The sequence below is a fragment of the Zingiber officinale genome, chromosome 9A, assembly GCF_018446385.1.
Source record: "Zingiber officinale cultivar Zhangliang chromosome 9A, Zo_v1.1, whole genome shotgun sequence".
NCBI lineage: Eukaryota > Viridiplantae > Streptophyta > Magnoliopsida > Zingiberales > Zingiberaceae > Zingiber > Zingiber officinale.
In genome coordinates, this window is record NC_056002.1 from 68,508,424 (window position 1) to 68,523,834 (window position 15,411).

At 35.5% G+C, this 15,411-nt stretch overlaps 1 protein-coding gene across 5 annotated transcripts in view; it reads left to right on the forward strand.

Annotated features, from left to right (window-relative positions):
- The first annotated feature begins 781 nt into the window (after positions 1–781).
- Positions 782–15,411, forward strand: part of LOC122021532 (glyoxysomal processing protease, glyoxysomal-like) — a 71,229-nt gene continuing 56,599 nt past the window's right edge. For 3 of the 5 annotated variants that reach the window (XM_042579654.1, XM_042579656.1, XM_042579657.1), the window contains exons 1-6: positions 793–914; positions 1,007–1,053; positions 1,152–1,332; positions 1,467–1,517; positions 1,661–1,732; positions 2,453–2,575. In XM_042579654.1, coding sequence (XP_042435588.1) covers positions 846–914; positions 1,007–1,053; positions 1,152–1,332; positions 1,467–1,517; positions 1,661–1,732; positions 2,453–2,575 — 543 coding nt within the window. In that variant the 5' untranslated portion in view covers positions 793–845. Of the gene's footprint in view, positions 915–1,006; positions 1,054–1,151; positions 1,333–1,466; positions 1,518–1,660; positions 1,733–2,452; positions 2,576–15,411 lie in introns of all 5 variants that reach the window. The other 2 variants (XM_042579653.1, XM_042579655.1) reach the window with 2 other exon arrangements.

Sequence of the window (15,411 nt, forward strand, 5' to 3'; positions counted from 1 at the left end):
TCATACTTTCTCTCTCTTTATTCTCTCTCATCACACTCTCTCTCTTTATTTTCTCTAATCACTTTCTCTCTCAGCACACTTTCTCTTTCATCATACTTTCTCTCTCCCCAGTCACTCATTTTCTCTCATCACACTTTCTCTCTCTTCATTTTTTCCCATTACTTTTTCTCTCTCAGCCCACTTTCTCTCTCATCATTCTTTTTCTCTCATTATACTTTCTTTCTCCTCACTTTTTCATTTTCTCTCATAATACTTTCTCTCTTTTCATTTTTTCCATCCATCTTTCTATTTTCATCATACTTTCTCTCTCCTCAATTTCTCATTTTCTCTCATCACACTTTCTCTTTCTTCATTTTTTCCCATCACTCTTTCTCTCTCAACCTACTTTCTTTCTCATCATACTTTCTCTCTCCTCACTCTTTCATTTTCTCTAATAATACTTTCTTTCTCTTCATTTTTTTTCATCACTCTTTCTCACATTTTTCTCTCTCATCATACTTTTTCTCTTCTCAATCTCTCCTATCATGCACTCTTTCCTCATTTCTCTCATCATACTTTCTCTCTCTTCATTTTTTCCCAACACACTTTCTCTTTCATTATTTTCTCTCATCATATATTTCTCTCACATTCAACTTTTTCTTCAATCTAATTTTTTTTCTTATTTTCCTGTAAAAATAAAAAAGGAAATTTAGGTTCATTCTAATTAAAAATATTTAACCAATCAAACATCATTTTTAAAATTAATACCCAAACTCATACTCATTCCTATTCCGATTTTAGGAGCCCGTTTAATATTATATCCATCTTGAAGCCATCGTCCTCGATTCACCGAAGAAGCGATTAACATGGAGGTGCTTCCGAACGTGGCCGCGTACTCCCGGAACTTCGCCGTCATGGTCCGCTCCCTAGGCCCAGTCAGTCTTTTCCTCTCTCCCTCTCTCTTTCCGTCTCTCTCTCTCTCACACTCTGAGTGAACTTCAATGAATTCCGATTGTTTGCTTCCCAGGACCCCAAGGGCTTCAAGATGCGCAACCATCCTTTCCACCTCCATCAGTGAGTTTAACTTCTGAACCTTTTCATGTCGATTTCCCCTCTTTTAGATGGCTGCTGCTTGACTTTGCGGATTTACGAATTTATGTAATTGGAATCAGGACAGGAATTACAACCCTTTCAGCCTCAGGGATTTTACTGCCTGCTGGTTGCCTCAGCACTCGACCCCCAATCTTTGATCATGTTTGCGGCATTCATGGACACCACGGCCATCTCGTTGTCACCACTGCCTCGTTGGTGGAGCCCTTTCTGAGTCCTGAATACAGGAATAAGGCCACTCAGGTTGTTTTTGTTGATTTATTACGATTTAAGGAAAATGGAAAATGATCATCCTGTTACTTCATTTGTTGTTGTTTATTACTTTCAATTGTTATGTTAGAGTTTTTTTTACCACTTTTTTTTTCTCTTTGCTTCAGGAATTTTCACCAAAATTGATTTCTTCTGCTCATGTTGATGTTCTGGTAGAGGTATTGATTTTAATAGATGTTACTGGAACTCTGAGCTACTAGGAGCATTTGGGATGAAAACAGAGCTAGAAGATCTTGAATTGTTTTTTCCCCTGGGAAGAAGCACATACATCTTATACTTTCTTAATGATTTTCTTTTGCAGGGAGAGGAAAGAAGAAACAACAAAGATCATAATACAAATCCTCTCTGGCATAGCTGCAAAATTTTGGCATTGGTAGATATTTTGTACTCTTTCATTACTTTGTGGTATCTAATGTATGTCTGAGTGAATGCTTGTTCATATCTTATATTTGTTTGTCCAATGATAGTTGTCTTGTAGAAGATCTCATTCACTGTTGTCAGCTAGAATTTTCATTAAGCATTTATATGTCCATAGCATCTACAACTCAAGAGCCAGAATAATAGTCATTGCACCAGAAAGACAAGATCAAAGAGTTTATAATCCCAGGGCATGCCTGCACTACGAAGGCCTGAATCTCTTAGTTGAAACATCGATTTTATTACAGTTTAAATTTATGGAAGTGTATGCTCTTTCAATCCGCACTTGTCACACATCCAAAAGGATTTGTGTTGTGCTTTTGCTCCTTAAGTCACTGTGGGAGTTGATTGTGTTATATGTGTTTTCGTTGACATTTAGCTAAATAGCTCCTTTAATTTAATTGAAGCCTTATCCTAGGTTAAATATAAAAGTTTGCTGATTTCCTTCTTGGTTTGGTAATCTGAACCAAGGGGCCAAGATGCCAAGGGTTTGACCTTTGTCTTTTTAATACCAAGATATAATCAACCTTTTTCAAGTGGATATGTTAAGTTAATTTCAGAGTCCAGTTACTGAGCATGTTTCCTTTGATTCAAGTGTATTTTGTTAATTAATTTGAGAGTCCATACTATCTGTGCAAGTTGCATACAATTATTTCAGTTTTTTAATGTGCTTCAGGTTGATGTTACTGCATCTTCCATTGCTCTTCAATCCTTGGTTGGAGGTGAGAATATTTTGCAAAGTTCTTCATGGGATGTGGGTTTTTCCTTCGCTAGTCGGGATGACAACAATGAGACAATGGTAGATGTTTTTGTTAAAAACTTTTCTGTTCAGTTTCTTCAAACTTAAAAATGCACATCATGCTTTGATTACCTTTTTTTTCCCATGCCGATGGATTGACTATCTTGGTAATATCAAAAAGGTTTAACTTTGGAACTATAGTCATTGACTTTTAGTTATGAATAAACTATCTTACTTTGTATGTACATAACTATAAAAGGTTAACAGTAAAATTATTATTTCTTCTGATGCATTTTTCCATTTAGGTTTGGTATGATAATTTTTCATATACTAAAGGAGATTACGATGTACATCAAAATCTTTTTCTAGTTTATATAAGTTTGGTCTATTATCATTGAGGTTGTGACTCCCTTCTGATGCTAGGTTCAAAACCTATGAGATTTGGATGCTAGTTATGCTTTAGGAGGGGGTCTATTAATAGTGGTAACCATTGGTTTGAGATCTCGTATTGTATGAGATGGCAAGGTTAAAACGTATTGTTATGATAAATTATTGAAATTTAATACACAAACAATGTCACCTATGTTATTGTGTTAATCATGTTGATGAGTATCATTTCATGCCAACACTCATGATATAAGACACATGTTGTAAGATAGGTTAAGATGAATTGAGATAATATTAATCCAAACTTTTAGTAGATAGTTGTCTTATTTTTTTCCCATCTCTTTCCCCCATTCACCTCTAATTTGCTACTCACACTATAAATCAAAATGTTGGCACAATTATGAAATAATATCGTTTATTCAATCAAAGGCTGAAACTCCAACATGACTTGAAATTTTGAACCTGGGTAATAACCAATATTGGTTAGCAAGGTTTAAAATTTTGAAACTGGATCAATATGATTTCAGTACTGTATCGTGTTGTGTTGATATGATTTTGGTATTTTTTAAATATAAAATATATTAATTAAAAATAAAAATTTAATCTAAATATTTAAAAATAAAAAATTTTTAAATAAAATAATTTTTTAAAAAAGAAATAAAATGGAATCACAACCCTCCATATAATAAAAAATAAATAAGAATTTTGTTATATATTTTCAAAATTAAAACAAATTATATATATATATATATATATATAATGGGTGTAACTTTATTAGGGTTCGATTAATCCTGTTTAGATTATTCTAGAACTTGATTGAAATTATTGACCAACTTAATTATTAACCTACATTGCTTTCTTATGCATCCATCCACACTCCCTTGGCATCCCCGTCGCGACCCACGAAGGTCACACCGACCTCCATGATCACGCGGAGTTGGCCGCAGGATCGCGGTGCCTTTGTGATCCTGCGGTGGCCGGTGCTAGTGGCGGGCTGAACAACAAATTTTGCGTGTTTTTCTTGGCACAAAATGAAATTTTAAACCATGTTGGCTATTATTAAAAAGAAAATTACAAAAAATGGTGTAAAAGATAGCTCAAATTAATTTTTGGTAGCTGTGGAAGCTGACAAGATCCTCTTTAAAATAATTAAGATGGTTCATGATGAATAACAGAATAAGTAAAATATTGATTATGTTAATCATTACAGTTTTAACAAGATTATACAAGATTTCAAATCTCGCAGACAACATCAATCTAGGTTTAGATAAGAACCATAGTTGTTAAAGTGAGCGCTTTGCTCGCTTAAACGCGAAGCGCAGCGAGGTGCAGCGAGGCGCAAGCCTTGCACTTCACTCCGTTTCGCACAAAAGCACAAGCGTTCGCTTTTGCGCGAAGCCTAGAAACATTTTTTTTCTACGATCCTTGTGACGATTCCGTCATCCTAGAGATGTCGCGGGACGCTTCCGGTGCCGCTGGAAGTGTCGCGATGCTCGTGGTCACTATAGCACTGTGACAATTGTGGGAGCCGATTTAATTAATTCAATCAATTTCTAACTTAAATGGGATAGTTCGAATAGACTTTCATAAATTCTAATTGAATTATCCCAATAAAATATATAAAAAATATATTTAAAATTTTTAAAATTCTAATAAATTTAATTAATTCATATAAATCAGCTTTATATTCTAAAAAATCCTGTCTGAGATCTGTAAGGATAAGCACTGGTCCTGATGAATGATGATGACCTCCGATGAAGATGAACCCCGATGATCCGAAGAAACTACTCCACGCTCCTACGCACAGTGAGACGCGCCAATAAAGCGTTAGTGACCTAAGACCGGGGTGGAGATCCCTAGCTAGACCCTCCGACGCTCAAGTCAATTCTTCTCCAAGATGAAAGAAGTAGCAGCAGAAGAAGAAGAGTAACTAAAGTGAAAAACAGAGTTCTGATGTTAGAACTTGCGTACCTTGCCAAAGCATAAGATTCCCCTTTTTATATCACCTCACGTGACCTTAGTAGTCGTGAGGTGGTTCCCGGTTCGTTAGAATTTGTTAGGAGATGAAATCATCTTCTATATTTCGTGCAATAATCCTTTAAGGAATCTTTTTTGTACCCCAGATATACCCGTTTTGTCGTTTATAACACGTCATCATAATTAAAGAAGTTTCTAGAAGATATTTCTCGTCAAATATTCTATTAAGCATGTTTCGGCCGATCATTTGAGCCGACCATGTATACTGCTAGGAATGCCCCCTGTTCAATATGTCTCGATCGGTCGTTCAAGCCGGCCGCATATACTGTTCAGAATACCTTTTGTGAAATATGTCTCGGCTAGCCGTTCAAGCCGGTTAAGAATACCTCCTGCTGAATATATCTTAGTTGGTCGTTCAAGCCGGTCGTATATACTGTTAAGAGTGCTTCTTGTTAAATATATGTCGGTCGGTCGTTTAAGGCAGTCGTATATACTATTAAGAATGCTTCTTGTTAAATATATCTCGGCTGGTCGTTCAAGCCGGTTGTATATACTGTTAAGAATGCTTCCTGTTAAATATATCTCGTCCGGTCGTTCAAGCAGACCGTATATGCTGTTAGCATATATGCCCGGTAATATATTGAGAATATTATATAAGGCTAAATGCCTTTATGCTCGTGCGGGTTTTGCCTGACCGAGCCTATATGAGCGCTGGGGTGTTCACTCGGCTTTCGGTTGGCCGGTAATATATTGAGAATATTATATAAATCTAAATACCTTTATGCTCAGGCAGCCTTTGCCCGGCTGAGCCTATATGAGCGCTGGGGCGCTCACTCGACTTTCGGTCGATCGGTATTATACTGAGAATATTATATAAGACTAAATGCCTTTATGCTCGGGCGGGCTTTGCTCGACTGAGCCTATATGAGCGCTGGGGCGCTCACTCGACCTTCGATCGACTGGTAATATGCTGAGAATATTATATAAGGCTAAATGCCCTTATGCTCGAGCAGACTTTGCTCGACAGAGCCTATATGAGCGCTGAGGCGCTCATTCGGCCTTTGGTCAACCGGTAATATACTGAGAATATTATAGAAGGCTAAATGCCTTTATGCTAGGGCGGGCTTTGCCCGGTCGAGCCTATATGAGCGTTGGGACGCTCACTCGGTCTTCGGTCGACCGGTAAGAATATTATATAAGGCTAAATGTCTTTATGCTCAGGTGGGTTTCGCCCGGCCGAGCCTATATGAGCGTTGGGGTGCTCACTCGACCTTCGGTCGACCGGTAATATACTAAGAATATTATATAAGGCTAAATGCCTTTATGCTCGGGTGGACTTTGCCTGACCGAGCCTATATGAGCGCTGGGATGCTCACTCGGCCTTCGGTCGGCTGGTAATATACTGAGAATATTATATAAGGATAAATGCCTTTATGCTCAGGCGGGCTTTGCCCGACCGAGTCTATATGAGCGCTGGGACGCTCACTCGGCCTTCGGTTGGCCGGTAATATACTGGGAATATTATATAAGGCTAAATGCCTTTATGCTTGGGCGGGTTTCGCCTGGCCGAGCATACATGGACACAAAGGCAATCATTCGGCCTTTGTTCGACCACTGATTATACCTCTCCTATTTTTCTGGACTTAAATTCCTCTTTCACTTGTTCGACCCATCTAACATAACCCGTATCAATGTATATAGTGAGTCTAGGAGAAGACCATGGGTTAGATCAGATTCTGTTGAGTTTCGTAATACAACATTGGATTTATATGTGAATAATTGTTTCATGGATTGTCATATTAGGTTAATTACATTTAAAAAGTATTAGGCAATTCGGGTTTTAATATATCTCATAATGTGTAGGCCTTTAATGTATAGAGACTTAAGATTAATTTCTATTTTTATGATGGGCATATAAAAAATTAATAGGGAAGTTATCTATAGATTTGGTGGTTATGATCCATAGAATACACGTGACATTACCCTTTTTTTTTATATTCTGTCACCAGAGAAAGATGACAGAGTCTCTTTGGAAAATGTGTTGCATTCAAAGATAAACTAGCAAACTACACAATTCGTTATTATGGATTCATATGCTTCTAATTTATTTTTCTTGATAATTGAACGTAGATACTAAATTTAAAAGATGCCTTTTATCTATTCAAGTTTTTTTCCTAACAAGTGGTACTAGAATTCACGTTGAATCACTGATAAATATTTTTTAAATTTTGTTTATGTACAAATTTTGTTACATTTTGTTATATATATATATATATATATATATAATTTTGTTATTAAATTTGAGTACATTGAAGGACTTTTTTTGATATAAATTCCTGAAAATTTTTATTTTATTTTTGTTTATTAGTTCCTTATATTAATTTTTTGGGGATTTGGTTTTGCAAGGAATAAAAATTCTTTATACTTGCATTTAGGTTTATCTTTTGGAATTGAATCAGATATGGTTGCAATGGTTGTCTAAATCAAAAGGGTTGATTTCAGTTGGGTTCAGTGTTTATTATGCTTATTAATTGAAATTAAAAAAGGTTTGCCTATTAGGTTTCAAGATATTTAGCCAATATTTCTTTAGGCTGCCAGTAAATTCAAACATTAGTATCATAATATATGTTTGGAGATGAATTAGTTAAAGCAACATGTCTCTAAATGACCTATCTTGTGGAAATTAATTTATTTTGCAATATAAATAGTTTTGTGCATTTAACTTATGTGAATATTAACTGACTCAAAGAAGCAATGTGGATATTTAACAATCTTGCATGTCCACATGTGGTAATAAATACTTGATGATTACTTGACTTTTCATGTGAACATAAATCAACTCCAAAAAGGTTATTGTTTGTTATGTTTTTCCTAGCATAGTTTGATTACTACACCAAGAGATTGCTTTGTCCAAAAAAATAATAATGGACTGCATCATGGATTATATTTATCTTTTTTAAATTTATTATCAATTTTATTTTAGCTTGTTTTGTTTGTTTATTGGTCTTTGTTTACCTATGAATACTCCTAATATTTTTGCCAACATCAACTATATTCTTATGTTAAATCGCCCTAGCTTCAAGCCATGGCAAGAAAACCTCTTGATACTTTTAGGAGTCATGAGCACAATGTTTAAAAATCATCCAAGGAGTGCAAAATTGAATAAAATGGGTCCAACACATCAACCAGAGGAAGTGAATAAATGAATCTTAAAGCACAATTCTTGTAAAACACAAATAATTCACAAGTTATTTGTTCAACAATGCTCATGTATGCCTTATTGATTGTGTCAAGTAGTATATCCATCTGAAACAATACAAATCAAACAAGACACAATTAGGTACAATTATTTTGTGTGGTTTGGAGACTTCGCTTATAATTGACAACCTATGTGTTAATGTGTCACCCAGTGTTTTAAATCGCGTAGCGTTGGTTCATAACATTTTTGTTTTGTCATCGCGTAGCGTAAATAGCGAAGCGCATAGCGCAAGCTTTTCATGCACGTCAATGTTTAAATTTAAAAAAACAAAATATACTTATATAAGTAAAATAAAAATAACATAACCTAAAATTAATCATAATAATTCATTATATGTCAAAATATCCCATAACAACAATTTAAAAAGCCTTATAATTAAAACAACATAACCTAAAAATAATCAGTATCATCCAACTCTATATCACTATCATCATCAATAGTGTCTATGATTGGAAAATTTCCACTATCAAAAGTTGTTGAAATTACTCCACCATAATTTTCAGCATCAAGATGATTATCTTCCACATCAACAAGACTCAACTTTGCTTGTTTGTCTTTGCTTCCACCCATTATATAAGAGATACGACATTTAAGAATCAATTATAGGTGAAGTAGATATAAGTAAATAATTTGCATATGCTTAGTGCTTACTTGAATTTTCAACAACTCTTTTTTTTGAATTCGTAGGAGGAACTTCAACTATATCCTCAACATCTTCGATTCGCTTATCTGAGTCGAAAAGACTTTCAAAGGTAGTCGACGACACACTCACAATAGGATCACTTTCAAATAATTCATCATCTTCGAGCCATTTAGTAGTTACGGGGAGGACTGAACCTTCTTTCTCAGTTATCCATTCATTATCCGAATTAATTCCATTAACTACAATGGGATCAATCTTGTCTCTCCTCCTAATGCTTCTCTCCCTAAGCTTGAAGTTATATTTCACAAACACCAACGCATTCAACTTTGCATGTTCAAGCCTATTTCTCTTTTTTGTATGAATCTATTATTACACAGAAGAAAATATATATAAAAAAATTAAACAATGATATGAAAATTATAAAACAATTAAAATTCAAATAGAGTTAGAAACTTAGAATACTCACTGATTCAAAAGTGCTCCAATTTCTTTCACATCCCGAAGCACTACAAGTGAGACCAAGTACTCGAATTGCAAATGTAATAAGCTCGGGTGTCTTACTTCCAAAACATTCCCACCACGAGACTAATAAGTAATAACATAAAAAAAAAATTACAAGAATGTATATAATTTTAAAATACGAATGCTAGTATAATTTTACAAGAATGGTTACAAGAAGAAAATTTTACTCGGAGTTCGCAACATTCTTTGTTCATTTTGCTATTGGAGTTCCAAATTCTCCTTCAGCTTTGTTATACAAGTCCAATTGAATGCCCGCTTTAAGACGATCATCAGAAGACAACATCCTATCCATGCAAGTATGCAATCCATCTCTAACTTCATCACAATAAGAAAATCATTCTTCATAACGCAATTGCGGGTTCAAATAGTACCCGACCGCGTGTAAAGGATGATGATGTTGTGGAGTCCATCGGGAATCAATTTTTTTCCAAATGGGCTTGTATTTTCTGCCAACTCCCCCACACTTAAATTTTATTATCTCTTTTGCCTTATCCATAAGTTCATAAATATATCCTATGGCCAATCTCTCCTCCGAATCAACTTCCCTTAACACACTTACAAGAGGAACAATACTCTTGACACAAAATGCAACATGTGGCCAAAAGTTTGGATCATTAACAATAATTCTCTTCACGACCTTCTCCCGAGTTGTTTGAGATAGTGGTGAACTAACCCAATCTTCGGAAGCAAACATTTGTTTAAGTGGCCTTTTAACCTTACACATTCTGAAGAGTGAGAAATGAAGTAGCAAAGCGAGTAACAGCGGGACGGAGGATTTCTTTTACCGTTTGTATACTTTCTCATTAAAGAAAGTATAGTCCCATGACCATAAATGAACTTCACAACCATTTTAGTATGCTCAATTATGTAAGAAAAAATCTTCAATTTTGCAATATCCTCCAACATTAGATCAATGCAATGCGCCGCACAAAGGTGTCCACCAAATTCTGTGTCTAGTCTCCATAATTTTTTCCCTTCCTTAATGCAATTCGAAGCATTATCTGTGACAATTTGAATCACATTTTCCTCTCCCACCTCATCAACAACATCATCAAGATATTTAAAGATCAATTCCTCATTTTTAATAGAAGCTGATGCATCAATAGATTTCAAAAAGAAAGTGCCGGCGGGAATATTTACCAAAAAATTGATCAAACTTCTATTCTTTCCATCTGTCCAACCATCAGACATAATAGTGCATCCATATTTTTCCATGCCTTTTTATGCTCCTCATATATTAGGTTGATGCCATCAACCTTAGCTTTAAGTATCCAAGTTCTTAATTCATGCATTGAAGGAGGATTGAACCCTCTTCCATATTCCGTAATACCCTCAACCATATTCAACCAATAAGAATCATTCACAACATTAAATGGTAGTGCGGTAGAGTAAATAAAACGACCAACTCTACGCTTCTCATCAACCAATAATCTTTCTTGTATGTCGAATTTAGGGTTGTTTGTCTAGATTCGGAACTAACAAACCCATGAAGAGTACCTTTACCTTTTGATTCATCACTACCAGAACATCCAATTGAATTTCCCCATACACTTCCAACTTTTGATGATTGCGTACTCATACTCTGGAACCCTCACCAATCTCTCGTAACAATTCGGTTTGTTTACTTTTAGATGCTCTAATTTTGTCAAGTGGTTCTCTAATTTCTTTCTTAATATCATTCGGAACGCTAACACAAGGTACAACCCCCTTATGAGTTTGAGCTGAATGTTCCTTCAAGCGAGTAGTCCCTTCATTCGATATATGATGATAAAATTTGCACCGAACAGATTCCCCCCCCTCATTTTGATAATAATACTTCCAACCAATATCTTTTTTTTTTGACAAATTCGTAGACATTGCAAATTCTAACTAGACAATTAAAATCCTAGAAAAAAAAAAATTAGAACAAATAATTAATTAATTAGAAACAAATCAGCAAAAAAATGGGAATCAATCCAGGGCATCTGGATCGATCCAGTGATCGATCCAGGATCTGGATCGATCCATTGAACTATCCAGATGCTCCAGAAAGGATCTCAATCGGTCACTTGATCGATCCAGATGCTCGACTTTTAGAAATCGTGAAATCGCTTTTGCTCCTTCGAGAAACAAAAAACGAAAAGGAAAAATTAAACGAAGAAAACGAAAGGAGGAGAAAAGCTGACCTCTAATCGCTGTCCCTCGCCACCACTCACGTCACCGCTCGCCGCTTGTCGCTCGCCGCTCGCTGCTCGCTGATCGCCGCTTGTCGCCTCTGCCCTACCTTCTCGACGATCATGATTCCACTCGCCTTTGTCCTAGCTATTTTGTAAGCAATTTGCAATTATAGTGCCCGCTATCGGCCGCTAGGTCATCATAGCGCACGCTATATGCGCTATCGACGCTTGTGTCCCGAATAGCGTGGGCTATTCGGGACAAACGCTAATCAACGAATGCTCTGCAGCGTTCGCTGATCGTAGCGTGCTATTCGCTATTATTGAAAACCTTGGTGTCACCCTCGAATAATCCACTAAAACTACTACTTCACAAAAGGTGATAAAACAAGCCTCTTATAATCCAAATCTTTGGAATGAATATAATATTGCACTTCTCTCTCTTAAATGTAAGACTTAGTGAGAAGAGATTACTAAAGTCTTATTTTGAATCCATTAACACGGTTTCGCCCTTAGAGAAGTTGAACATTTGAGCACAAATTGACATGATAATTAAGCGTGGTTTCATGCAACTTTATTGACTCAAGACTATAAATTCTTATATAAATGTAGCTCTAACAAACACATCTTTTCCACCTCTAATCGGTAAAGTCTTCCATTTACTTATAGGGAAAATGTTACTATTAAGCAGTCACGACTATATCTAAGACTAAAATTAATTGGAAGTTTTGGTCTAGTCAATTGTTGCTCAAATAAAACCTTGTCGTTCACCAAACACTTACATTCAATTGCCTCACTAGTTTGTTGAACTAGTCTAGTCGATTGAATTACCAATTGATTGAATTTTATTAGCGATCCCTTCCTCACTGGACTTACATCCTAATTAATTTACACAATGTTTTGTGACAAAGCTAAGTTGGTAAAATACATCTTAGTAATTGTCCCTCCGATGAAGGCTTTAAACCAAGCCATCAAGACATTAGGTATTTTACCTCTATCTGGCGACAATCATTCTTGATGATGTTGCTAAAAAGCAAAAACTTATGGTGATATCACATCTTTAGTAACTATCATGCCTCCAAGTTTTCAACCTTGTTGATACTCTTGTACTTAAGTCCACCTCGTGTCAAACCTTTGGCCTATCAATTTCATCAAGTTTCTCAAGCTTCGTCTATGTAATTCGATCCTCTAATCTTACGAGTTCACTTTAATCTAGGCAGTGCTAGAGTACACCTTGTGTACACCTTGAGTTAGATCTTTAGTCCAAATATTAACCTATATTGTTAAAGAGATCCACTAGAGAAAGAAGTGTGCCAAATAATTCAATTGTATTTTTCTAAAAACATGTTGACGATGAGGGCGAGGTTGATATTAGAGTGATGATAGATGATCCAATTAACTTCGGTCAAGTCATGAAAAATTCTAAATCTCAAAAGTGGATTAATGCAATGAATGAGCATACGAGTCCATGAACATTACAGCAAAAAGGCGAAACCCTCGCCCCCAGGGCCCCCACCGACCGGACCCACGGTCATTGTGAGGGAGGTAAATCGCAGCACCCGAGCTAACATGGGACGGACCGGGTGGGATATAGGGATAGGGGATTTATTCCCCCGTTGCCACTGAGTTTCGACCCGGTGGCCTCATTACAGCAACTTCCACCCCATACCATCTCGGATGACCCACGGGGTCATACGAGTCCATGAACATGAATGAGGAGATGATGTTCATAAAGGACAATGGTGGGATCTTATCCCATTGCCAAGAGGTGTGAACCCCATTGGTTGTAAATGGATAGTTAAACAAAGAGGTATTTGAAAGGATATATGAAGTGCTACAAGGCTTGTCTTATCACAAAGGGTCCACAAAGAAGGCATGGACGATATAGAGGCCCTAGTGGTGCATTTCAATCGTACATCCAAGGTTCAAAATCTCAGCCATACTAGAACATCGAACTTTGACTGAATGATACTGTTTCCCATATCAATGTTTCAATGCGTGGTGCTCTTGGAGAATTGAAAGGAGGAAGAGATGAAAAAGAAGAATAAGAAAAGAACACATCTATTCTAACTTCAATATAGAATTGTGCAATTTTAACTTTGTGTTGCATGGACAAAAGATAAAAAAAAAAACAAACATCACTTTTAAGCTGACTCAATTTGTCACATGTCAAAGGTTGTTGAATGTTAGTATGACACTATACTCATCGACATGATTGATACAATAACACATGATAAATTACCTATGTTGAGTAGTTTTGCCTAGTTTCAAGTTTCGGTAATTTATTAGAATGGATCATTAGAATGTAGTCAAATGAGTCTTGCAGTATGTACAAAGAATAAAAGACTACATGCTTCCCTATCAAAGGTTGGACTTGCGTAAGATCATTTTGTCTACGGACTTTGATGTCAAGATAGTATGAGATCTATGTCGAGCTATATCTACCTACTAGTTGGTCGGTGTTCTCTCTCTGGAAGAATGCTAAATTATATCTTATAACCTCTTCTACTATCGTGGTAGATGTTATAGTGTGTTATGAGGCATCTAATCACAAAATATGGCTGTGAAATTTTATGACAAGGTTGCACATAGTGGGAGGTATTAAAAGACCACTCAAGTTATTTTGTGACAACTAGTTGGCAATTTTGTAATCCAATAGCTATAAGAGCTTGACAAAGTCAAAATATATGGACATAAAAGTTCCTAGTTGTTAAAGAAATTGTTTAGATTGGATAGTTGTCTACATAACACATCAAAACAAACTCTATAGTTGTAGATCCTCTAAGGGATTGCCATGCAAAGTGTTTCAGGAGTACATTGCATTGCTCGTAGATGTGTTACGCCATTTGAGGATATCCATTTTTAGATTTTTAGTGGGTTATAATTTTAGATGCTTTTTTGCAATTAAAAAATTATTCTTCAGTTGTTTCTGTTTATAGATAATTTGAAGGTTATTTTTGAAAAAAAAAATAAAGTTTTAGTTTGTTTACACCTTGATTTTAGTACACTTTTGGTATGGTTGGATCTTACCAAGGTTTAAGGGTTGACTAGCTGGAAATAAATTCACATTGCATAAGATTTTCATGCTACACATCCACATCATGATCCATGCTATTCAATTGTATTTGCATATGTGACATTGATGGGGTCAAAGTTATGACAAATGTAGTGAAGGCTGCAGTGGCGTAGCCAGGATTTTAGATCAGGAGGGGCGATTTTATAAAAATTCTAAATATTAATGTAGATCAATTTTTATCCTCCAAAAGTCTAACTTTCAAATTTAAGGAGTTAAAAATGAACTTAAATTTAAAAATTTTTAGTTTAGCCCTTGATTTTAGTTGAAACAATGATCTATCGATCCTCAGATCTTATCTATGACTTAAAGCCTAAGAATCAATTTAGGTGGAAGAGAGAGAAAAGGGGGGATGCCCTATTTGAAGTAAGTATATCTCATATTTTTTTTAAATACTTCGATATTATTATTTCACCTAATTTATCATTAATATAATATTTTAGACACATAATCACTTAATTTAATGACTATTTTTTTAATCATTCAAAAATAATAATAAAATTGATAGTAAACAAATAAACATGAATATGAAAAATCGACACTATATATTTTTTTGACACTTATATCCGTAACGAAAAAGAAAAAATAAGAAAACTTTATTTCAATCAAAAGGTGTTTGTTGTGGAGTATTGGTATAGCGACAACGATGACACTGGTAGCAAACAACGCCCCTGGCTGCATTGATCCTAGGTTGGTATGATTGTTGAGGATTTGTTATAGATATATTTTGATAATTGCAACAATGTCGAATCCATACGATTATTTTTGCAATGCATGATTATAAGGTTAAAACGATCCAAATATTTTTTTTTTCATATCCATCAAAAATAAGAAAATATTGTCTGCACTTAATAAGTAAATACTCACACCCATTACAGTTAC